This window comes from Hemiscyllium ocellatum, chromosome 31 (genome assembly GCF_020745735.1).
Source record: "Hemiscyllium ocellatum isolate sHemOce1 chromosome 31, sHemOce1.pat.X.cur, whole genome shotgun sequence".
NCBI classification, from domain to species: Eukaryota; Metazoa; Chordata; class Chondrichthyes; order Orectolobiformes; family Hemiscylliidae; genus Hemiscyllium; species Hemiscyllium ocellatum.
In genome coordinates, this window is record NC_083431.1 from 13,776,617 (window position 1) to 13,803,091 (window position 26,475).

Genomic DNA, 26,475 nt, shown 5'->3' on the forward strand with positions numbered 1-26,475 from the left:
ACAATTGGTGCAAGAGTATTCCTCTGAAATCAGAATATTGGGGATTGGAAAAGATACGGGATGCCTGGGATCACCCCAGAATGTTGTCATGCCGCTGGACACAGAAGGCCAAACCATGTTTTGTTGAACTAATAGTTGAGGGACAGCCTTGAAAAACTGCACACGTGGGAGCTGTTTGAGACCACATGTCTGGTCAAGGATGTGAAGGCAAACCGCTCATTGTAGAATTGCAGGATCTAAAGGGATGGTGTATGGTGGCTTGGGTGAAATAGAATCAACTAACAATGAGGAGTCTTGGAGTGATTACAAAAGGCGTGCATCCCAATGTGGGGATGCCTACTCTCATCCTAGAAGATGGTGCAGGGAAGACCTGCCATGTGGCAGAAACAAATATGGCTGATATGACTGTTGGAGCCCAAACAAACCTAGATTCTAACATGAATGGTCTGCCACTGAGCCGAGATCCCTGAGGAGAGACCAATCTAGATAAGAGTATAGGATCCTCTTGTGCAAATACTGAATATCACCAACACTTCCCATTCACCCAGTTGGTGATGCAAGAAAAGAATGTCGTCTCTAAACTGGGCGTGAATGTTGACTGGTTGAATTGCACCATGATTGACAATCACAGAATTGCTTAGCAAAGGATCACTTGGAGCTGTGTGTAGTTGCTGGAATGGCAAGTCTCATTTGCAAAGCAAAATGCATAACAGCGTTAAACAGCAGGTGGCAATGGTGTGGGAGGATGCTGAGCAGGGCATCAAAAGTAAACAAAAGTACCTTCTTTGGAGGAAATGGTGCCTTTGGCGAAATAGATGTGAGGGAAATGTATCAGACAGAAATAAGGATTTCAACCAGATGTAAAACGCAGGTTTCATTTGATATAAATATCATGCCTTCCTGATGAAGGAGCAGTGCTCTGAAAGCTAGTGCTTCCCAATAAACCTGTTGGATTATAACCTGGTGTTGTGATTTTTAAATTTGTACAACCCAATCCAACACTCAGCACCTGCAAATCATGTTATTATGTGGTTATTTTTGAGTTACACAGAGGCTAGCCCTAATAGGAAATCATGAAGATGTGGCATTAGGACTGTTAACCATTCAGTGAGAGCTCCATCCTTGTTGGGTGTCTTTCTGATCATCTGCAATGGCCTTTGAAATTGTGATAAAAGTTCTTCATCTAATTTGACCATGGTAGGAAGTGCAGAGAGAGTTGAATGCGAATTGGGTAATGTCTGTCAAGCAAATATTGCAATAGTTTTCAACCCACTGGGACATTGAGTGCTTAACAATCTGCTGATTTTCAGGAGTGCAACCACAGCAACTACTTGACCTCATTAATTAGAAAGTGTATAAGGTATGAGCAGGGAGAGAGTTGTGTAACAAGCTCAGCTAGCATGTCTTTGACTAGATAAGAACTTGCAGTAAACAATGAGGTGCTGGAGGCAAGGTTAACAAGGTAAAAAGCATCCATTATGTAATGCCAGTTAACAAGGTGAAGAGTATCCATTGTATAATGCCAATGGCTTAATCTATTGATGCTCGCTGATTGTAACGGTCACCCAATCAATATAGATGTTACCTTATTTGGATATTGCTCCCTGTAAGTGACTATATATTTTCTTTAGGATATGCTGTTCGAGAGAGAAGACACAACTCATGTCCCTGTGCTCATGGGCAATCGTGTTCTTTCCCACCAGGTCCTGGAATAAAGATGTAGGAGGTAAAGCCATACTGTATCTGAGTGTTTGCTTTGACTGATAAAGGGATAGGGAACCAGAACAACAATTAAAAGTTGCATGTAGATTTCCATTGTTGCAAAGTTAAAAATCTCTCAACACCAGGTTATAGTCCAACAGGTTTAATTGGAAGCACACTTGCTTTCGGAGCATCGCTCCTTCATCAGGTGGTAGTGGAGGGCTCAATTCTAACACAGAATTTGCAGCAAAAATTTACAGTATGATGTAACTGGAATTATACATTGAAAAATTGATTGTCTGTTAAGCTTTCCATCTGTTAGAAGTGAAACTATCACAGTATTCTTTCATGTGTAAATCAAAACCTTTTTTAAAAAAAGTTGCATTCTTGAGTTAGCTGTTAACAATGGTGACAGCTAGACAAGATATTGAAGGTGTCGGCCCCCCTGTGTTCTCTGTCTATGTCATGATGGTTAGATTGATTCTAATCTTAAAAAGTGAGATAAAGGAGTTTTACATGAATGCATGCAGTTTTTGAGCAAAGTACAATGTAACCCTGCAAGTACAAATTCACCCCACAAAATGTGTGCATGTGAGTCTTTGTCTGTGTGTGTGTGTGTGTGTGGTGAGTGCAGGGTGTTTTAAGTCTGTGAGGGGGTGCATGTAGGGGTGTGCGTGTGTGTGTCTGCAAGGGTGGTCACCTGTAATGTGACATGAACCCAAGCTCCCAGTTGAGGCCCTCCCTATGGGTACCAAACTTAGCTATCGGCCTCTGCTCGGCCACTTTTCTCTGCTGCCTGTCCTGAAGTCCACCTTGGAGGATGGTCACCTGAAGGTCCGAAGTCGAATGTCCTGGCTCACTGAAGTGTTCCCCACCTGGGAGGGAACCCTCCTGTCTGTTGATTCATCCGTTGTCGTAGCCTTTGCTCGGTTTCCTCAATGTACCGTGCCTCCGGGCATCCTTACCTGCAATGTATAAGATAGACAGCGTTGGCTGAGTCACATGAGTACCTGCCATTTACAAGGTGGGAGATGTCCCCACGCGTAATGGTGACTATGTCCACACTCTGAAACGACTTGCAATACCTACTGTGACAGGGTTGTATGGAGTTGTCCTGAGAGCCGGGCAGCTTACTACGAACAACGATCTGTTTGAGGTTTAGCGGTTGTTTAAAGGCAAATAGTGGAGGTGTGGGGAAGGTCTTGGTGAGGTGCTCATCCTAGTTGATAATGTGTTGCAGGTCACGAAGAATATGGCATAATGTTTCAGCTCCAAATCATCCATTGTTGTAGACAGTTTAGAAAAAAATGGGCGGCACGGTGGCACAGTGGTTAGCACTGCTGCCTCACAGCGCCAGGGACCTGGGTTCAATTCCCGCCTCAGGCGACTGACTGTGTGGAGTTTGCACGTTCTCCCCGTGTCTGCGTGGGTTTCCTCCGGGTGCTCCGGTTTCCTCCCACAGTCCAAAGATGTGCAGGTCAGGTGAATTGGCCATGCTAAATTGCCCGTAGTGTTAGGTAAGGGGTATGGGTGGGATGCGCTTCGGCGGGTCGGTGTGGACTTGTTGGGCCGAAGGGCCTGTTTCCACACTGTAAGTAATCTAATCTAAAAAAAAAAAATTTTCTTTGGTATAGGTTGATTGTGTTTTTCATAGTATTCCCCAGTCTTTCACATGTCTGTTTTGTTACTTTCAAGTTAGGTAGTAACCCAGCTGTTGGGTTTATGTTGCATTTCATACATTTGCTTTTAACTTCATTAAACAACGTCATCTCAGCTGAATGAATCTCCAAGCTGTCTGCTGTGGGTTTTGCCTTTAACAAATGTTGCTACTACAGTTTCATAAATTATTGAATTTGCCAATTTCCAAGCTTCACCAAAATAAGCATAATCTTTGATTCAGAAAAAAACCCAAGTGCTAGTAATAAACATATCTTGTACTAGGGATTTTGATGTATGATGGATTGTCATATTCAGAGCTGTGAAATATTTGGGCTTGGATCCTCACTTTTGCTGACAATGATCAGTATTGCAATCTGCTGTGATAGACGCATATCATATATTTAAAGGTAAAATTGTACAGATGCTGGAAATCTGAAAAAGACTTCTGAAGAACTCTTACTGAACTCGATATTAACAGTTTCTGTCTCTACAGATGTTGTCAGACCTGTTTTTTGTCTAGTATTCTAATTATAACTGCCCATATATATCTGATTTAAAAGAACAGATTTGTAGCCTGAGTAAAAAAACAATTATTTTAAGAGATTCATACAGAATCTAATAGATTTAGCAGATTTCCAAAATTGAAAGACATAGCCTGATCTTTGATTTGCTGCATATCTGCTATACATTTCACTTTTTTGAAATTGAAGATGCCTTTACACTATTACCATAGATTTATGGTGAATTTTTTTTAAGCATGCTACATACTAATCACTTTGCACACAAGGTTACGTTTTAAGTTCTAAATGGACCTGCTCCCAAAAAAATGAAGGTACCCTTCAAGTTGCCCAAAGTGGGCAGTTCTCTTGCAATGAGTCCGAGTCATAGAGATATGATTAGGTTAGATTCCCTGCAGTAGGAAAACAGGCCCTTCAACCCAACAAGTCCACGCTGACCCTCTGAAGAGTAACCCACCCAGACCCATTCCCCCTCTCCCTGCTAATGCACCTATCACTCTCTAGGCAATTTAGCATAGCCAATTCACCTGACCTGCACATCTTTGGACTGTGGGAGGAAACCGCGGCACCCTGAGGAAACCCATGCAGATACTTGGAGTGTGTGCAAACTCAACTCAGTCACCCAAGGCTGGATTCGAACACAGGTCCCTTGCGCTGCGAGGCAGCAATTCTAACTACTCAGCCACCATGCTGCTATACAGCATGGAAACAGACCCTTTGGTCCAACCCGTCCATGCTGACCAGATATCCCAACCCAATCTAGTCCCATCTGCCAGCATCCAGCCCATATCCCGCCAAACCATTCCAATTCCTATACCCATCCAAATGCCTCTTAAATGTTGCAATTGTACCAGTCTCCACTACTTCCTCAGCCAGCTCATTGCATACATGTACCACCCTCTGTGAAAAAGTTGCCCCTTGGATCTCATTTATATCTTTCTCCTCCCACCCTAAACCTATGCCCTCTAGTTTTGGACTCCCCAACCTCAGGGAAAAGACTTTGCCTATTTACCCTATCCATGCCCCTCAAATTTTGACTACCTCTAAAAGATCACCCCTCAGCTCCGATACTCCAGGGAAACCACCCCCAGCCTGTTCAGCCTCTCCCTGTAGCTCAAATCCTCAAACCCTGATAACATCCCTGTAAATCTTTTCTGAACCCTTTCAAGTTTCACATCATCTTTCTGATAGGAAGGAGACCAGAATGGCATGCAATATTCCAACAGTGGCCTAACCAGTGTCCTGTACAGCCACAACATGACCTCCCAACTCCTGTACTCAATACTCTGCCCAGTAATGGAAAGCATACAAAACGCCACCTTCATTATCCTATCTACCTGCGACTCCACTTTCAAGGAGCGATGAACCTGCACTCCAAGGTCTTTGTACAGCAACACTCCCTAGGACCTTATCCATTAAGTGTATAAGCCCTGCTAAGATTTGCATTTATCTGAATTAAACTCCATCTGCCACTTCTCAGCCCATTGGCCCATCTGATCTAGATCCTGTTGTAATCTGAGGTAACCCTCTTCGCTGTCCACTACACCTCCAATTTTGGTGTCATCTGCAAACTTACTAACTGTACATCTTATGCTTGCATCCAAATCATTTATGTAAATGACAAAAAGTAGAGGACCCAGCACAGATCCTTGCAGCAATCCACTGGTCACAGGCCTCCAGTCTGAAAAACAACCCTCCTCCACCCTCTGTCTTCTGCCTTTGAGCCAGTTCTGTATCCAAATGGCAACTTCTCCCTGTATTCCATGAGATCTAACTTTGCTAATCAGTCTCCCACGGGGAACCTTGTGGAACGCCTTACTGAAATCCATATAGACCACATGTACTGCTCTGCCTCATTAATCCTCTTTGTTACTTCAAAAACTAAATCAAGTTTCTCTCACACAGCCATATTCACTATCCCTAATCAGTGCTTACCTTTCCAAATACATGTACATCCTGTCCCTCAGGATTCCCTCCAACAACTTACCCAATGAAGACGTCAGGCTCACTGGTCTATAGTTCCCTGGCTTGTCCTTACCACCCTTCTTAAACAGTGGCGCCATGTAGGCCAACCTCCAGTCTTCCGGCACCTCACCTGTGACTATCAATGATACAAATATCTCAGCAAGAGGCCCAGCAATCACTTCTGTAGCTTCCCACAGAGTTCTAGGGTACACATGATCAGGTCCTGGGGATTTATCCACCTTTTTATACGTTTCAAGACTTCCTCCTCTGTAATATGGACATTTTGCAAGGTGTCACCATCTATTTCCCTACAGTCTATATCTTCCACATCCTTTTCCACAGTAAATACTGATGCAAAATACTTGTTTAGTATCTCTCCCATTTTCTACGGTTCCACATAAAGGCCCCCTTGCTGATCTTTGAGGGGCCCTATTCTCTCCCTAGTTATCCTTTTGTCTTTAATGTATTTGTAAAAACACTTAGAATTAAGGAGAATCCAATTTGCCAAAGCTGCTACTTGTCCCCTTTTTGCCCTCCTGATTTCTCTCTTAAGAATACTCCTACTGCCTTATACTCCTCTTCAGATTCACTTGATCTATCCGGTCTATTCCTTACATATGCTTCTTTATTTTTCTTAACCAAACCCTCGATTTCTTTAGTCATCCAGTATTCCCTATACCTACCAGCCTTTCCTTTCACCTTAACAGGAATATACTTTCTCTGGATTCTCTTTATCTTATTTCTGAAGGCATCCCTTTACTGCGAATGTCTGCCCCCAATCAGCTTTTGAAAGTTCTTGCCTAACACTGTCAAAATTGGCCTTTCTCCAATTTAGAACTTTAACTTTTAGATCTGGTCTTTCCTTTTCCATAACTATTTTAAAACTAATGGAATTATGGTCGCTCCCCCACTGACATCTCTGTCACCTGCCCTGCCTTATTTCCCGAAAGTAGGTCAAGTTTCACACCTTCTCTCCTAGGTACATCCACATACTGAATCAGAAAATTTTCTTGTACATGCTTAACAAATTCCTCTCCATCTAAACCCTTAACACTATGGCAGTCCCAGTCGATGTTTGGAAAGTTAAAATCCCCTACCATAACCACCCTATTATTCTTTAGATAGCTGAGATCTCCTTTGTTTGTTTCTCGATTTCCCTCTGACTGTTAGGGGGTCTATAATACAATTCCCAATAAGGTGATCATCCCTCTCTTATTTCTCAACTCCACCCAAATAACTTCCCTGGATGTATTTCCAGGAATACTCTCCCTCAGCACAGCTGTAATGCTATCCCTTACCCAAAGCTCTACTCCCCCCTCTTGCCTCCCTTTCTATCCTTCCTGTAGCATTTGTATCTTGGGACATTAAGCTGTCAGTCCTGTCCATTCATGAGTTCTGTTTCTGTAATCGCTATGGTATCCCAGTCCCATGTTGCTAACCATGCCCTGAGTTAATCTGCCTTCCCTGTTTGGCCCCTTGCATCGAAATAAATGCAGTTTAATTTATTAGTCCTACCTTGTCCCTGCCTGCCCTGACTTGCATTTTGACTGTGCTCTCATCTGTTCCAGCCTCCGATTGATCTCCTTTCCTCACTATCTTCCTGGGTCTCTTCTTTCTCTGTCTTCCCCCCCCCCCCCCCCCCCCCTCACTAGTTTAAATCCTCCCAAGAAGCTCCAGCAAATTTCCCTGCCAGTATATTAGTCCCCTTCCAGTTTTGGGTGCAATCCGTCCTCCTTGTACAGGTCACTTCTACCCCAAAAGAGATTCCAATGATCCAGAAATGTGAATCCTTCTCCCATACACCAGCTCCTCAGCCATGCATTCATCTGCTCTATCCTCCTATTCCTGCTCTCACTAGCTTTGTATCACCGGGAATAATCCAGATATTACTACTCTTGAGGACCTCCTTTTTAAATTCCTGCCAAAGTCTCTCTAATCTCCCTTCAGAATCTCAATCTATTCCCTTCCTATGCAGTTGGTTCCAATGTAGACAATGATCTCTTGCTGGCCGCTCTTCCCCCATGAGAGCATTCTGCACCTTCTCTGGTGCCAGGATCAGATAAGCAGCACACCATTTTGATTTTTCGCTATTGACCACAGAAACGTGTCTCTGTATCTCGAACTAGAGAATCCCCTGACACAGTTGATCTCTTGGAACCCAACGTACCCCTTGTTGCATTAGAGCCAATCTCGATACCAGAAACTTGTCTGTTCGTGCAACATTCCCCTGAGAATCCATCACCCCTTACGTTTTCCAAAACCGCATCCTGTTTGAAATGGGTACAGCCACAAAAGACTCCCGCACTAACTGCCTACCTCTCTGACCTTTTTTTTTCCCTGGAGTTAACCCATCTATGTGACTGTACCTGAGAGTCGTCTTCTCTTCTCCCCGCCCCAACCCCACCCCCCCAACCACCCTTCCTAAGATTGCAACTGCAACAGGACATAATGGATGGCAAATTCCTCGTTGCTTCTAACTGTCTCTCCAACCGATCCATTCCATCTGATAAGATTAGCAACCAACAGCATTTTATGGCAGATATAATCCGCAGTAACCCATAAACACTCTTTAAACTCCTACATCTGATAAGAAGCACATATCACTCTACTAAAGGCCATTTTGCTCCTTCACAATCTACAGACCCAGAAAATAAGTCTTTTTCTCTACAATCCCCATCGCCTATTTTGACAAGATACTAATGACAATGATAAAGGAATTCTTAACAGAGAAGTTAGTTAACAAAGGTTGTTCAATTTTGCTAATTCTTGCCCACCTATAGCTGAGAAATGATCTACTCCTAAAAGTTTACCACTAAACTTTGAAATGTATCTGTTCTTTGATAGTTTGAATCAAGTAATCAACTACTTATTTTCTTTACCATTGTGTAGATAGTTATGATTTACTTGAATTCTTACTCTGTAGGAATTGTTTTTGTTTTAAGATCTCAAATCTTTCCTTGAATGCTCAATTGTGAGAAACTTTTGAACATGGCTCCAACTCTCTGTTTAAACTTAGTGTAAATAATCCACACTGAGTCAGCCATTTTTTTTCACTATTCAAACTCAATATTAAGCAGGCAAGAAATTGTAAACATTTTCATTTTTGTTTTGACAAGGTTGAAGAATCTCTTTCCTAGATAATCCTCTAAGAACGTAGAATCATAGAGATGCACAACACGAAAACAGACCCTTCGGTCCAACCCAATCTAGTCCCACTTGCCAGCACCCTGCCTATATCCTTCCAAACCCTTCCTATTCATATAGTACCAAAACCTTTTTCAACTCCATTTCTAAAAAGGTTGTATTTTTCACTACTAGGAAGTTTAGAGAAATACTGTATAACCGAGATTAGTTTTTTTGGAGTGCTGCCAGGAGTATAAGTTGCGTTGTTAAAATTTGAGAATTACATTAACTATTTGGTCCAGGAATGTATTTAGATTATTGAAAATAAATTCTGCTTAATCTTCAAGTAGCTGTGTGTTGGCAGAATCTCAACACTTTGGTTTGTCACTTTTTGAATTAGTAGGATTACATTGAAAATAATTATAGAAAATGCGTTTAGATATACTTCAAAGGTAAGCTTCAAATGATTTGATCAGAATTTTTTTGTGGTGGTTTCATATGGAGTGACGTAATTTAAGAACAGTCACTTTCTCAATATGGGAAAGCGATCTGTTTTTCCTGATGCTTTTAATAAAGAAATCTCGAGTTAAGAGCTGGTGTTCTATTCAAGTATGTTTACAATCTCCACTTTAAAGTGCTTCTAATTGAATGTGCAATTCTGTTACCTTCAAATCGACCCCCCTTATCACTAAATCTACTTTGCAGGTACATGGAACCTTTTGGATCAAAACCAACTTATTCACTGGCTAAGTACTGAAGTTTTTGAGCAATTTTTAAAACCTTGCATAAATCATTAGAATCTCTACAGCTTGGAAACAGGCCATTTCACCCATTGAGTCCGCACTGACCCTCCAAAGGACATCCCAGACCTATTCCTGTAACCCTGCATTCCCTTGCTAACCCATCTATGGGGCAATTTTCACTCTGTGATGTGACCATTTTGCACACTTTTAACTCCTCTTCTGACGTCTTGTTGAATGTGTTACTGAAGCAGCTTTGGCATTGATACATTTGTTTCTATAGATTCAAAAACATTTTTAAAATTAAATGTTTGCATGACACTGAATATATCCAGCACTGAAATCAAAACACGTAGACCAGCTGCTTCCTACACAAAGGTTAGATTATATTCAATATGGTTATCATAACTTCCAAAATCCATCTGACTTTATTGAATAGTCTTCATTCCCATTGACTAGATTAGAGCAAAGGTTTAATAACTTGGAAGAAATTGAGTACTTGTAACTTGAAGTTTTGCTCATTTTCATGCTAAACAATTTAATGAATTAGTAGCATCAAATATGAAAATGACACTTAAAATTTTGTTGTAGAAAATTCTGCTTAGTTTGGTAGAATATTTACAGTATTTGTTTGCCAAAGGAGTAATCCTTGGGGCAATGCCAAACCACATGGAAAATCATTTGAATGTAGATAACAGCAGCTGTGCATCATCAGAAAAAGCCTAGGATTCATGAGCTAGTGTAGATGAGATAACTAACTTGTCACGACAACAGTAGAGCTCCGTACAATAAGCTTTTAGAAACAAAGAAATTGAAAACATTCCTATATTCTTGGCATCAGTCCTTATCTCTGGTCACTGGTACAGTTTGTGTAGAATTAAAGCAGCAGCTGCTGAAAGTTATTGGCAAATTAACCAAATATACCATAAAATGACTGCAGTGTTTTTATAGATAAAGTACTAAAACATTTCCTAAAACAAAGTCAGTAATTGTCTTACTTTTAAACATATTGGATGTAGTTAACTGCAGGAAAAAACGTTAAGGGAGATCTCCTTAAGTTTTCAATAAGTTTTGGATCATTAGATGCACTTTCAATGCAATTGTATTCATAGTTTTAAATTTAATTCCCCTTCAATGCTACAGCTAACTGATTAACAAAATGCAGAAGAATGTCAAGTGTGCATCAACAAACAAATGGATATCAATGAAATAAACATTTGCCTATGGAAAATATGTATTTCTGCCTTGTGGCTTAGTTCTGAAAGGTACTGGCTAATATGAAAATTGCACTTTTGACTGTGACTTTTCAATTCTGTAAACCTAGGCAAAAGAAATATTTGTATTTCTATTGTGTTAGACTGCAGGGCTTCTAACTAAATGAACTAGATTTGGTTGGGGGGGGCGGAGGAGAGAAGAGATGTCTTCGTTGGTTGGGGCACTCTCCACATTAGAGTATGGAATAGGTCAGAGACAGTAGTTTTACCTCTTTTATCTTTATTCCAGACCAAGGAAGAAGAGAGAACAATCACCCATGTGCAAAGATGTGAGTTCCTAGGAAGATCCCTATTATAACTACCCCTACATAAATAGCCATACTAACTCACCATTCCTTTCACCCTCCAAGCCCCCAGTCCCGTTTCTTTCCGCCCATCTCTTGCCCTCCTTTATAGACCTTATGTTCCTCGGAGGGGTTATCTTCCAGGGCCTCCCTACAGCACTTCCTGTCATACAATAGGTGATGGTCTCTCCCTTCCAGGGGGTACTTTCTGCAGATAAAGTCAGACTTGCAGCCCCTGTGGCAACATGGGAGTTGCCACAGATTTCTTTGGTCCAGGATCAACTTGTGATCTGTTTTTGGGCAAGCAGTCCATTACAGTAATCTCTTTTAGTCACTTTCCATATCCCAAACTGGTTCCCTTATGGGTACAAATGAGAATGTTTCCCCTGCATAAGTGATGGACCTGGTTGCGTCTACCCTGCCTGCAAATCTTGACCCTCCCTTCGGTACCCTGGCTGGAGAGAAGTAGACATGTATCCCTTCTAAGCCTATCATGATGCTTGACAACTCCATTGCATCACCTTACCGGAGGCAAGTGTAAAGGCATGCAGTGTATCAGCAGCAAAGCTGGCAATACAGAGATACAGATTAAAGTTTTTTTTTCAGTCCTTCGTCCTTTTCCTCCTCCTCTTAGTCTATCATCCATGGTTTACAGTCACTCGGGTGAATCCAGTGATCCTTTTCTTTAACCTTCCCTGCAATGGGAGTTTGGGGCAGCACCTGGAATGGTGTCCCAGCTTCGGTCTTTCCCAATCTCTGATTAAGACCCGCTCACCAGTTTCTACTGTGAGTGGAGAGACTTTAGAGACATTGTTAGTTGTTTGAAATAGTGCTGCATTTTATCTCCTATTACATGCAGATAAATCTGGGAGGATGGGTCCTAGTTGCCATCCCATGGAGCTTGTCCAGGGTAACCATATTATTTCTGCTGAGAGACCGGTACCAGTTTGGGGAGTAATGCAAGTGTGGTACAGGGCAAGGTACCCTTTAGCCCGTTCAGTCCTGTTTCGAGAGTGAGTTTAGTAAGTTTTTCCTGCAGAATTCCATTCGCACCTGACACCAATTGTTAAAGTTAACCTGAGAATGTAACTTTTTTAAAAAAAAAGTTTTGTGATTTACATATGAAAGAAAAACTAATATGGTCATTCTAGCAGATGAGAGATTTAACAAACAATCAAGGTATTTTTCAATGTAGAATTTCAGTTACATCACACTGTAACTTTTATAACTTTTGCTATAAATTGTCTTAGTATGCAGGTAATTTATCCAGACTGACAGCGAAGACAAAGATATAGCAGAACAATCAAAAAATGCCTCCATGCTGATGCTAAGATAGTTAAAATCAGGTCGTTCTGTTGCAAAGATTCATGGATTTTCTTTCACATTCCTGTAATTTGTTCCATCCCTGACTATAGGCATCAAGAAAACCATGGTCATCAGACAAGATACCATATTTCTGATCTCATCAAACTAATAATGCTAAATGATATCCTGCTGGAAGAATTACTGATTTGTTTCCTTGTGCCCATGGTGATAAATCATCATTTAGTACAGAATGTATTCACACTTGGGGAATGTATTTCCCACCTTTTTGGTGCACTCAAGAAACGTGCTTTGAATAACATCAAATTGACTTAGTAAGAAGACATGGATTTAGGAGGCCTGTCTTCACAGCACATTTTTGTATGACTGTAAGGCATTGATTTGCTATCAAGAAAGGAGTTGAGCAACTTCCATTTTCATTTGTGGCATATTGAAAGTATTTCATGGAAATATGAAAATCATAAATGTGGCTGTCTTCAAAGCAAAGCTCCCAAGGTACGTTGGCCTTCATCAGGTTGAAGCTGGCTCTGGCATGTTTAGTTGATCGTCGCAATCCTAAGAAATTCCTGTATGGTGAGATTGAGAGCCAGATAACCACTAGGATGTTGACATGGCCAGAAGGCATGATGAGAATTCTCCAAACTATTTTCTTTTCATTTTAAAACTTTTTCTTTTCAAAAAGTAGGCAACTTTTACAAAAATCAAAGCCACCAAGCCTAATCATATTGCCAGAAGCTTTTTTTATAGTTGCATCATAGAAAGCATCCTGGATGCATCATAGCTTGGCATGGCAACAGCTCTTCCCAAGACTAAAAGAAACTGTAGGGAGTTGTGAACACAGCCCAGTCCATCTCACAACACACTTCCTGTCCATTAACTTCAGCTATACTTCCTGCTATCTCAGGAAAGCAACCAATAAATCAAAGAGCTCTCTCATCCCAGTTATACTGCCTTTCCCCCATCTGTCGGGCAGAAGATTGAAAAGTTTGTGCGTAGCTTGATTCAATTGTCCAAATTTCAGATTATCCAGATTATCAGGTTTCCGAAGATGGAGACAGAGATGTCATGGAAGGGGAGGGAGATGTTGAATATGGTCCAGGTGAATTTGAGGGTTAGGGAAGTTGATTAACTGCTTGAGCTCCTCCTGGGAGCAAAAGGCAGTACTAATGCTGTCATCAATATAGCAAAGAGATGAGGGATGATGCTGGTGTAGTTGTGGCAGAGGGTACCCTACAAAGCAGGCATAGCTTGAGCCCATGCAAGTCTCTGATCGTTCGTAATTAGCACTTTGTTTCCTTGCCCATCTTTGAATTTATATTATCCATGGGATTTTGAATGCTTTTGTTGTTCCATTTCCTCCCTCGGCCGAAGCAAATTGCTCGGAGACAAAGTATAGTTTTACCTCCTTCATCTTTATTCCAGGTCCTGGAGGGAGAGAGAATGATTGCCTGTGTGCACAGAGTCATGAGTTCACGGTCTTCTCTGGAATTGCAGTTTTGTAATGATTTTATATAGTCATGTTACAGTGAGAAGCATCCAGATAAGGCAACATACGTATTGATAAGATGACCTTCACAATCGGTGAGCATCAACAGTAAAGATTAAGCCACCTGCTGTTATACAATGTTCTTAACCTACTGGGTTTACACAATGAATACTTTTCACCTTGTTGATCTGACATTACATATGGAATGCTTCCAATATTGTTAAATGGCTTTACATAATGAATGCTTTTCCACCTTGTTAACCCATTACCCTTGCCTCCAGCACCCCATTGTTAACTGAAAGTTCTTATCTGATCTGAGTCATGCTCAGCTGAACCTCTTGTTTCACAAAACTCAACTCTTTCCCAACCTGCTCATTATCTGATATACATTCTCATTGTTCCATTAGATATTGATTCTAGTAGTCTGTCCAGTTCAGTCTGAACCTAATTTCATAGCATTTGATACAATTGAGTCTCTTGCCAAGCCATTTCGGAAAGCAGATATATCGACCACTTTGCATGAGTATGGAGTTTCCCATAATGACAGTAAATGTCATTTCTTAAAGGACCAGTGAATCACTTTGAAATCCAGACTGTTTAAAATTCAATCTTGGAGTCAACTGGTGGCAATTTCTGGTAGTCGAAACTGATAGTTGTCCTGTTAAAATATTTTGTCACGTTTTGACTTTATTTCATTGCAGGTAAGACCTTCTAACGACACTGTGTCTGATAGCAACAGCTAGTTTTTTATTGCAATTATCAATATAAAAACATGAAACTTTGGAACAAATATGAAATAAGTAATGGAATCGTTATGCAACAGCAGTGACTTTGCTTATGTAGATGATCTGGAATATTTAATGGCTGCCTGAATTACTGCAACAGAATAATAATACCAGCTCAGCCAGATTCTATCCAGTGAGCTTGAGTAATTGTTACGTGCTCGGTTAATGCTATTCTGGTCATTGTAGATATGACATGCTATTCAGTAAAATGCACTCAGTAGTGCTACCACTTTATTCTTCAAGTTGGTGACCATTGTAAAACCAGTACAAACTCCAAAGAGACTCTGACATCGTTAGTAGTTAGAATCTTATTTGATAGAATAAGTACAGAAAATGAGATGAAGGTGATGAAAAAAATAAGTTTACATTCATTTTGCTTGTCCATACAGTGGAGTTAATAACTTTAGTGTAGTTAAGATAGATATTGGTTCTGTGCCTTCAAAGTAATTTATATAATTCATATTTTCCAATCCAGGTCAGTGACGGATCCTAGGGATGGAAAGAGAGTTGCACTCAAAAAGATGCCCAACGTCTTCCAGAATCTAGTTTCCTGCAAGAGGGTCTTCCGTGAGCTGAAGATGCTCTGCTTTTTCAAACATGATAATGTAAGTGAACTTAAAAATGAATACTAATGGGTTGGGGGAAAACAATTGTGAAAATCTATTCCATGCATTGGATTGATTTGTTCAGAATCATTTAAAGTAGCAAGTCTCTTTGATATCCATTTTGAAATGATTGAACAGCCAAATACCCAGTTTTTTTAAAAAAAAGTATGTGTTTTTTTTTAAATGATTAGGTGCATCATTGATTGCCAATGTATGCATTATTTAGTTACATGCAAAAACCAAACTGTGATCCACATCTATTTCTCATTGCAGTCAGGAAAGCTCTATTAATTCTGTGCATTTCCTTTTGAATTTTGTCTTTTTAACTCCATAGACTAGGTTTTAAACAGCTAAAAGATCAATATATAATTTTTCAGTTGACAATGCATTTGTTTTTGTGATTTTGTCCAGGTTTATCATGTAGCCATAAAAAGCGAAAATATTGGGATTGGCAGCATTTGTGGAAAGAAACTTAATCTTGCTGGTCAATGATCTGTTATCAGTGTAATCATGTTTATTTTCTGTGGTATCGATGCCTTTTTAAATTCAATTAATCAAAATTAAAGATTGTTTGTAGGTACAAAAAAGACCATGTCTGATTACATGTAAGATTGCAATTTTTGAGAAGGTTTATAGTTGTTTGCCTGTCTCAGATGTAGTGTTTGTAAAGGTCCTTGCAGAGTGTTCATTTTGCTGGTGGTTGGCATAGGAGAACTGCAGACCAGTGTCCACAGGAAAGCAACACACAGGCCAGATATTTAACTACAGAAGCAATCATCTCAACACCCAAAAACGGAGCTGCATCAGGACATTATTTAAATGGGCCACAACACACTGCAGCATCCAGGAACTATGAGCAGCAGAAGAAAAATACTTATACAGCGTATTCAAGAACAGCAGGTACCTGATTAAACACAGTCCGCCAATTCTTAACAAACACAAACAAATAAACTCAGAACGCCCAGAAGCTCTAACCACACGACCATGTGTCAAAGATATATCCGATGATTACTAGACTACTCCAACTCCTTGGCATCATGGTAGCCCACAGACCTACCACCGCACTGAAACAGCTAATGATGAAACTAAAGGACCCTATACCAACAACCAGCCAAACAAATGTCATTTACAAAATACCCTGCAAGGACTGTAACAAACACTACATCAGTCAGATAGGTAGAAAACTAGCCTCCAGGATACACAAACACCAACTAGCCACCAAAGGACGTGACGCACTATTACTAGTATCGTTACTTACATATGAAGGAGGACACCAATTCAACTGGGACAACACATCCATCCTAGGACAGGCTAAACAGAGACACGCATGGGAATTCCTAGAGGCCTGGCATTCAAACCGGAACGCCATCAATAAACACATCAATTTGGACCCCAATTACCAACCTCTGAGAAAAAGAACCAGAAATGATATCACCCACCGTAAGAGACTAAGACACAAAGCAGGACAGAACAGAACACCAGCGCTTCACCGGATATTACCTAGAAAGGTGATGAAATGTCTGAAAACAAACCTTCCAGCTCAGCAAGCAAACTTACATCATGTAAGATTGCTCTGCATTGCATGAATAAGGATCCTTAACACCACACTGAATCTTTTGTGAAAACCGTTCTCTCTAGCACCTGTTATCTTTTGTGGTCTAAGAGAAATGCAAAAGTGAAAGATTTATGCTTGGAGTTTTGGTCTTTAGTCCGTTGCACTCGAAAGTGAATGGCTGAAGTCATTCTTTGAGAATGTTGAAAGTGAAAGTTGTTGAAATCAACCAAAATAAAGTTTATTTCTTCAATATTCTTTTATTTATTTGTTGTAGGGGTTACTAGTGACAAGCCATTTTAATGTTTTCTTAGTTACTCGAAGGATAATGGACTTCTTTCCTTGAGCATTGGTGATTACCTTTTATGGTGGACAGCATTCCAATGATAGGGAGTTCCAGGATTTTCAAACATCTACGAAAAAGCAAATATTTGAGCATGGTGTTCCCAAAACATTACTACTGTTGTCATTCATTGGTGGAGGTCATAGGGATAAGAGATGCATCAATTGGTGAAATGCTAAAATGCAGCTTGTAGGTTATGTAATGATTTCAGTCATGTAAATTAGTCATGCAGTAATTTCAGTCATGTAAATTCATGTGTGATGGATGTTAACCTTAAAAATATTGTAAGAGACAGTGAAGACTGCAGAGGCTTATGGACGAGGGGGCTGAAAGATAAATGGGAGGGTGATGGGAATGGTGGGAGCCAGGGTGCGAATGTAGCAAAGAATGCACTAGGTAGATGAAGGTGGGGGAGAAGGTGATAGGTCAGAGAGGAGGGTGGAGCGGCTTATGCTCTGTCGATTATCCTGCTCCTCGGATGCTGGCTGACCTGCTATGCTTTTCCAGCACCACACTCTCAACACTTGTACTTGTGTAGGAATTAGAAGAAACTTACGAAGGGGATGTTGAGGCAACTATGGCTGATGAGGGAAGTCGGGGACAGCCATAAAAGCAAAAGAAAATACATACAATGTGGTGAAGATTAGTAGGAGGCCTTTTAGAACCAGTGGACAACTGGGAAAAATGGAGGGTAGGGAAGATGATATATAAGAGTAATCTAGCTAATAAAAAAAAAATTGCAGGTGTTCTATTCAGATGTATAAAAGGCAACATTGAGTATTGGATCACTGGAAAATGAGCCTGGAGTAGTAGTAATGGGAACAAAGACATGGTGGAAGAAATGAATAAGTAATTTGCATCAGTTTTCACAGTGGAAAACAGCAACATAACAAACATTCAAGTGAGTCAGGGAATAGAGGTGAGCATAGTGGCCATCACGAAGGAGATGGTGCTGTGAAAACTGAAATGTCTGTCTGGTCGAAGTGGTTTATCTGCCTTCAGCTTACACCCTAGAGTTTTGATGGAGATAGCTGTGGAGATCTTAGAGGCACTGGTGATCTTTTAGGAATCACTAGAATCAGGGACGGTTCCAGAGGACTGGAAAATAGCTTCTATAACAGCCATGTTTAAGAAGGAAGGGAGGAAAAAGAAAGGAAACTATTTCATCTGGTTAGCCTGATCTCGGTTGTAAATATTTTAGAGTTCATGATTAAGGATGTGATTGTGGAGTACTTGGAAGTGCATGGTAAAGGCTGAGTCAACATGACTTCATCAAGGTGAGATCGTTCCTGACACATCTTTGTCTAACTTGTTCGTTACCTCCTCAGAGAGCCAATGGATGTGATCTATTTTGATTTCCAGAAGGCCTTTGAAAGGTTCTGCACAGGACGCTACTAGATAAATAGAGCTCATGGTGTTTAGGGGCAGGATACTAGCATGAAGAGGAATGGTTGACTGACGTAAGGCAGTGTGTGGGGGCACTGGAGTCTTTTTCAGGATGGCAGCCGGTGACTACTGGAGTTCTGCGAGGGTGTGTTGAGACCACAACTAATCACATTGTTAATATACAATTTGGACAAAGGAACGGAGGGAATTGTTGCAAAGTTTGCAGATGACACAAAGATGGGGGAGCAAGTAGTGTTGAGGAAGTGGGGAGGCTGGAGAAGCTTGTGAACAGGCAAAGAAGCGACATGTAGAATATAATGTGGGAAAGTGTGAAGTCATGCTCTTTGGTTTGGAAGAATAGAATCATGGTCCATTTTCTAAACAGGGAAAGAATTTTTAAATCTGAAGCATAAAAGCACTTAAAATTCTGAACTGGGACTCTGGAGTTAAAATGCAAACTCATTTGGCTGTTAGGTGTGCAAATACAATGTTAGCCTTCATCTCCTTGGTGCACTTTTCTCCACTTCACCTGACAGAGGCTGTGCTACAAAAACTTGTCAATTCAAATAGACCTGTTGGACTATAATCTGACTTTGTTCACCTCAGTCCAACACTGGCATCTCCACATTCATTTCCAGAGGGCTAGAATACAAGAGCAGAAAAGTACATAGCCTCAGCAGTAAAGTTCTGGTCAGACTCCATTTGGAATATTATGAGCAGGTTTGGACCCCATATCTAAGTAAGGAATTGCTGCTTTTGGATGGGGTCCAGAGAAGGTTAGTAAGAATAATGCCAGGAGTAAAGGGTTTGTCATGTGAGGAACTGTTCAGGTTTCTAGACCTGTACTCAATGAAGTTTAGAAGGAGGAGGGGATCTGATTGGATCTGTTTCAGAGGCCTGGATAATGTTATGACCACAGGTAAACCTCTCTGCTAAATTTAAACCAGCAACACAAAAGATATATCCCATGCAGTAGTCTGTGAAAATTTGAGGGGCCAAAAACTATCCTAAAGTCACTATTTAAAGTAAAATTTCACTGCCCTGTCTTGTCTCTGAGATTTGTGCACCTGAACTCCAAGGTCCTTCTTTTCTGCTGCACTCCTTAAGGGCCTACCATTCACCATGAAACTCCTACCTTGATTTGATGTTCTAAATGCAAGACCTCACACTTATTTGTATTAAACTCCATTTGCCATTTTTCAGCCCATCTCCCCAGCTGATCAAGATCCTGCTGCAATTTCTGATAATCTTCACGGTTCACGATACTCCCTACTTTAGTGCCATCTGCAAACTTAGTAATCATGCCTTGTATATTCTCATCCAAATCATTGATATAGATAACAAACAGCAATGGGTCCAGCACTGAACCCTGAGGTGCCACTAGTCACAGGCCTCCAATTCAACAAGCATCCTTCTACTACCCTATGCTTCCTACCACAAAGGTAATTGTGCATCCAATTTGCCAGGTCCCCCTGGATTCCAAATGATCTAACCTTCTAGAGCAGTCTGCCATGTGGAACCTTATCAATAGCCTTACTGAAAGCCACATAGACTACGTCTACCGCCCTGCCCTCAGCAAATTTCTTGGTCACTTTATTAAAGAACATTAACAAATTTGAGGCATGATCTCCCATGCGTAAAGCCAGGCTGACTATTTCTAATCAAGCCCTGTCTTTCCAAATGCATGTATATCTTATCCCTCAGAATCTTCTCAAGTAACTTATCTACCACAGATGTTAGGCTTACTGGTCTATAGTCCCCAGGTTTTGTTTTGCAGCTGTTGAATAGGGCACAATTTTTGCTACCGTCCAGTCTTCTAAGACTAATGATACAAAAATATCAGCCAGGGCCCCCACATTTTCTTCAGCCTCTTCCAGTGTTCTTGGATATAATCTGGTCAGGACCAGGAGATTTATCCACCCTCATACATTCTAATATATCCAACACTACTTCTACTGTACTGTCTCCAAGATACGACCACTAACTGCCCAAAGTTCCTGAGTTGTCTTGTCTTTGTCCACAGTAAACACAGGAGAAGCAGTCATTGAGGGCCTTGCCTACCTCCTGCAGTTCTACACATGTCCACTTTAGCCCTTGAGGGGTCCAATTCTCTCTAGTTCTTTTTCCTTTAATATACTTAAAGAACCTCTTTGGATTCGCCCTAATCTTCTCAGCCGTGGCTATTTTGTGCCCCCTTTTTGCCTTCCTGATTTCCTCTTTCAGTAAACTTCTGTTTCCCCTGTATACCTCCAAGGATTCCTTTGATCCCAGTTGCCTGTACCTGAGCCAGACTACCCCTCTTTTTCTGGTCAGAACCTCAATGGTTTTTGCAAAAAGCAACAGATGTTGGGCCAGTTGTTGGTTTTAAACCTGTATTTTTATGCAACATATTAAGGGACATGGGCCAAAGGCAGGTATATGGTGATCTCATTGGTGTCATGACACCAGGTGAAGTCAGGCGAAGCAGCTTTCTGAAAGCTGGTGATCTCAAACCTATTTGACTATAACCTAGTGTCATGTGAGTGGTTTTGTCCACCCTAGTCCAGTGCCAGCTGTTCCACATAATTGATGGAACAGGCTCGGGGGACTGAGTGGCTTACTCCTGTTTCTATAATTTCCCCTCAAATTCCCCCCCATCCTTGATTGTTGAGATGCCTTCAAAACCACAAATACATAATTTATTACTCATGGTGAATAGACTGACCAAAAGTGATCGATTTCTGTTGCTATCACAACTGGTCTGTTCAACCTTTGCTGAATGTACACAACACTGGGCTCAACTGTAGGTCAGTACTTTGCCTGTTATGACAAGTCTTTTGATGAAAGCTACCAGGTAAAGTGCTGGAGGACTACTAATATTTACAGAAACTGGGGTCAGCATTTTTTTTAAGGACTTGAGATTTTTGGGGTGGATCTTTTGGCTTTTAACAGCTCCTTTTTCACATTCTTGAACTCATTGAATAGGCGAGACTGCAGTGTAACAATTTCATCAATATTTTGACTTATGCAGAAGCAGAATTCATCAGTCTTCCATTATCAATTCTTGATTAAATTCAAAGGCACAACGCCTTTTTTTCAATAAAATTGGCATAGACAATGGGCATATGTTAACAACAGAATTCTTTCAAAATTACAGAACCAATTCTGCACAAAAAACAATCATCCTAAACACACCTTGCATATACAAAGGAGGCCACAACTAATGTATTTCAATTGCATATTATCCATTTCAGAGACTGAGAAACCCAAATCACCAACTTGGTAGTTGTTGCCTTCCTTTGACTGGTTTAATTCTTTGGTTCAGATTAATTTCTTCACTCTAGATGCCTGCTGTAACCTATCTAGTTCTAAAGTACATTGTAATTTGACTTTAAACCTTTCATGGCCCAGACTTTACTGTGAGAAGAGTAACCCCATTTACACTGTTACGCTGTCTTAGACTTTCTTTGGGCTTTTGCTCTGGGTTTGTATAGATTAAACACCCTAAACAGTGCAGTGTCCGCTAAAGGAAACCTTAATCCTTCTGAACAGCTTAAATCATTATCTCCTCAGCCAATTAGAATTAAGGATCTTTACCGAGACTAAGAATCTAAGCCAGGATGTGTAAGTTGAAGTAGTTAATTCAATGTTGGGTCATGTGCAAAGTGAAACAAAAATGATATGGAAAGTGAAGTACAAATATGTTTATTTTAGAAACATTGTGATCCCAATTAATGACCAGTGATATCTCAATGAAACCTGACTTGATAGAGCCTATGTTTCTATAAGTAAAAAAGAGGTCTGCAGATGCTGGAGATCACAGCTGAAAATGTGTTGCTGGTCAAAGCACAGCAGGCCAGGCAGCATCTCAGGAATAGGGAATTCAACGTTTTGAGCATAAGCCCTTCATCCGGCATTCCTGATGAAGGGCTTATGCTCGAAACGTCGAATTCCCTATTCCTGAGATGCTGCCTGGCCTGCTGTGCTTTGACCAGCAACACATTTTCAGCTGTGATCTCCAGCATCTGCAGACCTCATTTTTTACTCGAAGATTTTAACCTACTGCGAATCCTCTTGCAAGGATGCCTTCCTTGAAGAAGCTCTCTTCCTCCCGCATTCCTGATGAAGGGCTTATGCTCGAAACGTCGAATTCCCTATTCCTGAGATGCTGCCTGGCCTGCTGTGCTTTGACCAGCAACACATTTTCACCTATATTTCTATAGTTTGTTACTCACTGAAAGTTATGTCCTTTGACAACAAGACAAAGCTTTATGTAAGAAGATAGTTAAATCTTAGACAAGATTTCCACTTGTTTCCAAATATTATCCATTTCAGAGACTGAGAAACATCAGTCCCAACTTCACTGACATTTTCCAGTTTCTCTCTCTCGTAGCTGCTCAGATTTTTAAAAAATGATTCCTTTGAATCTGTTAGCATGAACTTTTCTGAATAGAGGGATTTCAACTGATATCTGTTCAAACTCTCCTGGCTTTGAAACTTTATGATTTATAAATCATTTATGCTGAAGTGATTGGCTTCCCTGAACTAAACTGGAAAGATCCTCTGTTTTCCTTCTTGGAGAACCAATCCAAATTCAGAACGGAGTGGAGTTCTTTTGAGTAAAGCTTTGAACCTTCTATTCTGAAGTCAAAACTGAATTAATTGTTTGTGTTTTTTTTAAATCTCAACGGTCTAAACATTTCATCCACTTAACACTACACAGATACTTCCAGGCTTTGACTGTGATTCTACTGCACCTTTAGAAATGTATGTAAATCAGTCCAAATGACTTTGATTCTCAAAACACTTTACTAGAATGCATTTGCCTCTATTTTAAAACCAAATCCCAAAGAGTTTTAAAAATACATAATTTGTATAGGTACGCTTTGTATATATTTTGCTGCATTTTCTAAAATCTTCAATAATTGAAAGCTGGAGGGCTGCCATTCCAAATTCATAAATTTATTTTCACTGGTGGAGAGGTTGATCAATAGTTTTTAAGACTTACAAATTATTTTCACTGGAATGGATAATCTTTAAATATATCTGGAAAGTTTATGGTATCAATCATGTAAGACCTGTTGTTTTGTCCGTTCGTATTTTGACATCGTACACTCCGATTAAGACATACAATCGCAAAGCTTCTGGAGGAATGAGGCAAGTCTCATGGCCACTTCCTGATTTATTAACTACATCTGTCAAAAGCTGTTGTGCCTTCCTGTAGACAGCAAGCACTGATAACTCCTATTTGTCATTACAAATTCCAGGCCAATGTCTGATTTGTTAATCAGTTTCAGCATAGAGAGCAAGTATTTGTTGTGATTGTATTTGTGAATTGCATGGGAAAGTGTTCTGAAAGTGAAATGCATCCAAACTGTTTTTTTTAAAGAGTTTCCAATTCTAACCAATATAAAAATTGTATAAATATTTGATAAATTATAAATCTGAATTGTTGAAATATATCCAAATTTTATAAACATTTCATAGATGTCATTGCACACCTTTTTTTATTGGTGAAAAGATTTTAAGATGCAAAGAGTAATTAGAAGTTGGGCAGTTCATAGGTTCATAAGATATAGGAGCAGAGTTAGGCCATTCGGTCCATCGAGTCTGCTCTGCCATTTGATCACGGTTGATATGCTCCTCGCCTCCATTTTCCTGCCTTCTCCCCATAGCAGAATCAACCAATTAAAAAATCTGTCTAACTCTTAAATTTACTCTGTCCCAGCATCCACCACACGTTGGGGTAGCAAATTCCACAGATTCACAACCCTTTGGGAGAAGTAGTTTCTCAACGCTGCTTTAAATTTTACTATTGCTCATCCTAAGATGATGACCTCTCGTCCTAGAGTGCTCCACAAGAGGAAGCATCTGCTCCATGTCTATTTATCTGTACCTTTTTATCTTGAATACCTCAATTTGATCTCCCTCATTTTTCTAAATTCCAGAGTGTGTAGGCCTAAATTATTCAATCTCTCTTCTTACGACAAATCCCTCATCACTGGGATCAATCTAGAGAACATGCCTCCAATGCACACTATTTTTCCTCAAATAAGGGGGCCAAAGCTGCACATGATATTCCAGGTGTGGTCTCACCATGCCTTGTATAGTTGTAACAATACTTCCTTACCTTTTTATAACTAAAGGGATAGAATATAAAAGGAGAAAGTGAGGACTGCAGATGCTGGAGATCAGAGCTGAAAATGTGTTGCTGGAAAAGCACAGCAGGTCAGGCAGCATCCAAGGAACAGGAGATTCGACGTTTCGGGCATAAGCCCTTCTTCAGGAATGGTTCCTGAAGAAAGGCTTATGCCCGAAACATCGAATCTCCTGTTCCTTGGATGCTGCCTGACCTGCTGCGCTTTTCCTGCAACACATTTTCAGCTTTAGTTATAAAAGCCAACATTCCATTCACTTTCTTTATGATATGTTGTACCTGCATGTTGTTTTCTGTGACTCGTGAATGAGGATACCCAGGTCCCTCTATACAGTGTCTCCCCATTTAGATAATAGGTTGCCTTTCCATTTTTTCCCACTGAAATGCATGGCTTCACATTTATCTACAGTAAACTCTGCATCTGCCACATTTTGGCCCACTGTCCTAACCTTTGCATATTCCTCAATACAATTTATTGTCCTGCCTATTTTTTGTCATCTGCAAATTTGGCTGTACAGCCTTCTATCCCTGTATCCAAATCGTTCATGTAGATTGTAAATAGCTGGTTGTTATTAGAACAGTTGTAGCAGTTGCAGATTCATAGCCTAGTGATCTTTAGTTCAGAATGTAACCGGTTAATCTTGCATTACTAAAACCTCAATTGTCATTAACTGTAATAGTCAACGGCACAAGTTTTAAGCTTGGATGTGAGAATTGACCGCCATTGCCTTTTTGTTAAAGCTGTTTTCAAAACATTGAAATGACATAAGTTATATACGTAAAGGCTTTCAATATAGCTAAAAGTAATTCTCTGATTGTGAACTCAATTTTTAGATGCTTTTAAACATTTTATTTTCAACAGTACTGATGGCACCTGAAAGCAAGTCATAGAACACCACCTAAAGAGGATGTCTGAAACAGCTGTGACATAGATCTAGAATTGATCGTTGTGCTCCAATATTCAAAAATAATTTAGTCTTGATAGTTTATTTGCACTTTTGGTTTTGTTCTGAATCTCTATAGCACTAGTTTGATATAAAGCAACTGTTATAAAGTCCTAACTCTCAATTTACCTCCATATTGATTAGCCAAGTGAGAATTTTTTTAGGATATTCAAGCTGTTGAATAATGTCACATACACTGATGTCTGATAGCAACAATTTGAGGTTCCCCAATTTCTTATGTAGCTAAGTGCTTCAAAAAATCTCTAATCTTGGACTGAATCAAGCCAAACCAAGAACTGCAAGGACAATATGAAACTTCTAATTTTGGTACTTTGAAATAGTGCAATGAAGGTAACAAGTTTCATTTTGGATTCAGTTTGAAAATGGGTTTTTAAAAAGTACCTAACTTTGATTCTGACAGTTTTGATTAATAGTGGGGGGGAAAAAACCATGTTCTATTGTAATCACAACCTGACATTTGAATAATTGAAACATTTGGTATTTATGTGCTGCCTTGGTATGGGATGCAAATTTAGATTTTTGCAAAAATGATTGTTGCACACCAAAATTGATGAGCAGAGTGTTTTCCTCTCCCTGTTGTGACTAGTCCAGAGGTCATTACTGTCATATTATTATGCTGTTATGCCATGA

The 26,475-nt window shown here is 40.2% G+C and overlaps 1 protein-coding gene across 2 annotated transcripts in view; it reads left to right on the forward strand.

Moving 5' to 3' along the window:
- Positions 1 to 26,475, forward strand: part of nlk2 (nemo-like kinase, type 2) — a 154,826-nt gene that overhangs the window by 68,813 nt on the left and 59,538 nt on the right. For both annotated transcript variants that reach the window (XM_060848089.1, XM_060848090.1), the window contains exon 2: positions 15,334 to 15,463. In XM_060848089.1, coding sequence (XP_060704072.1) covers positions 15,334 to 15,463 — 130 coding nt within the window. The remainder of the gene's footprint in view (positions 1 to 15,333; positions 15,464 to 26,475) is intronic.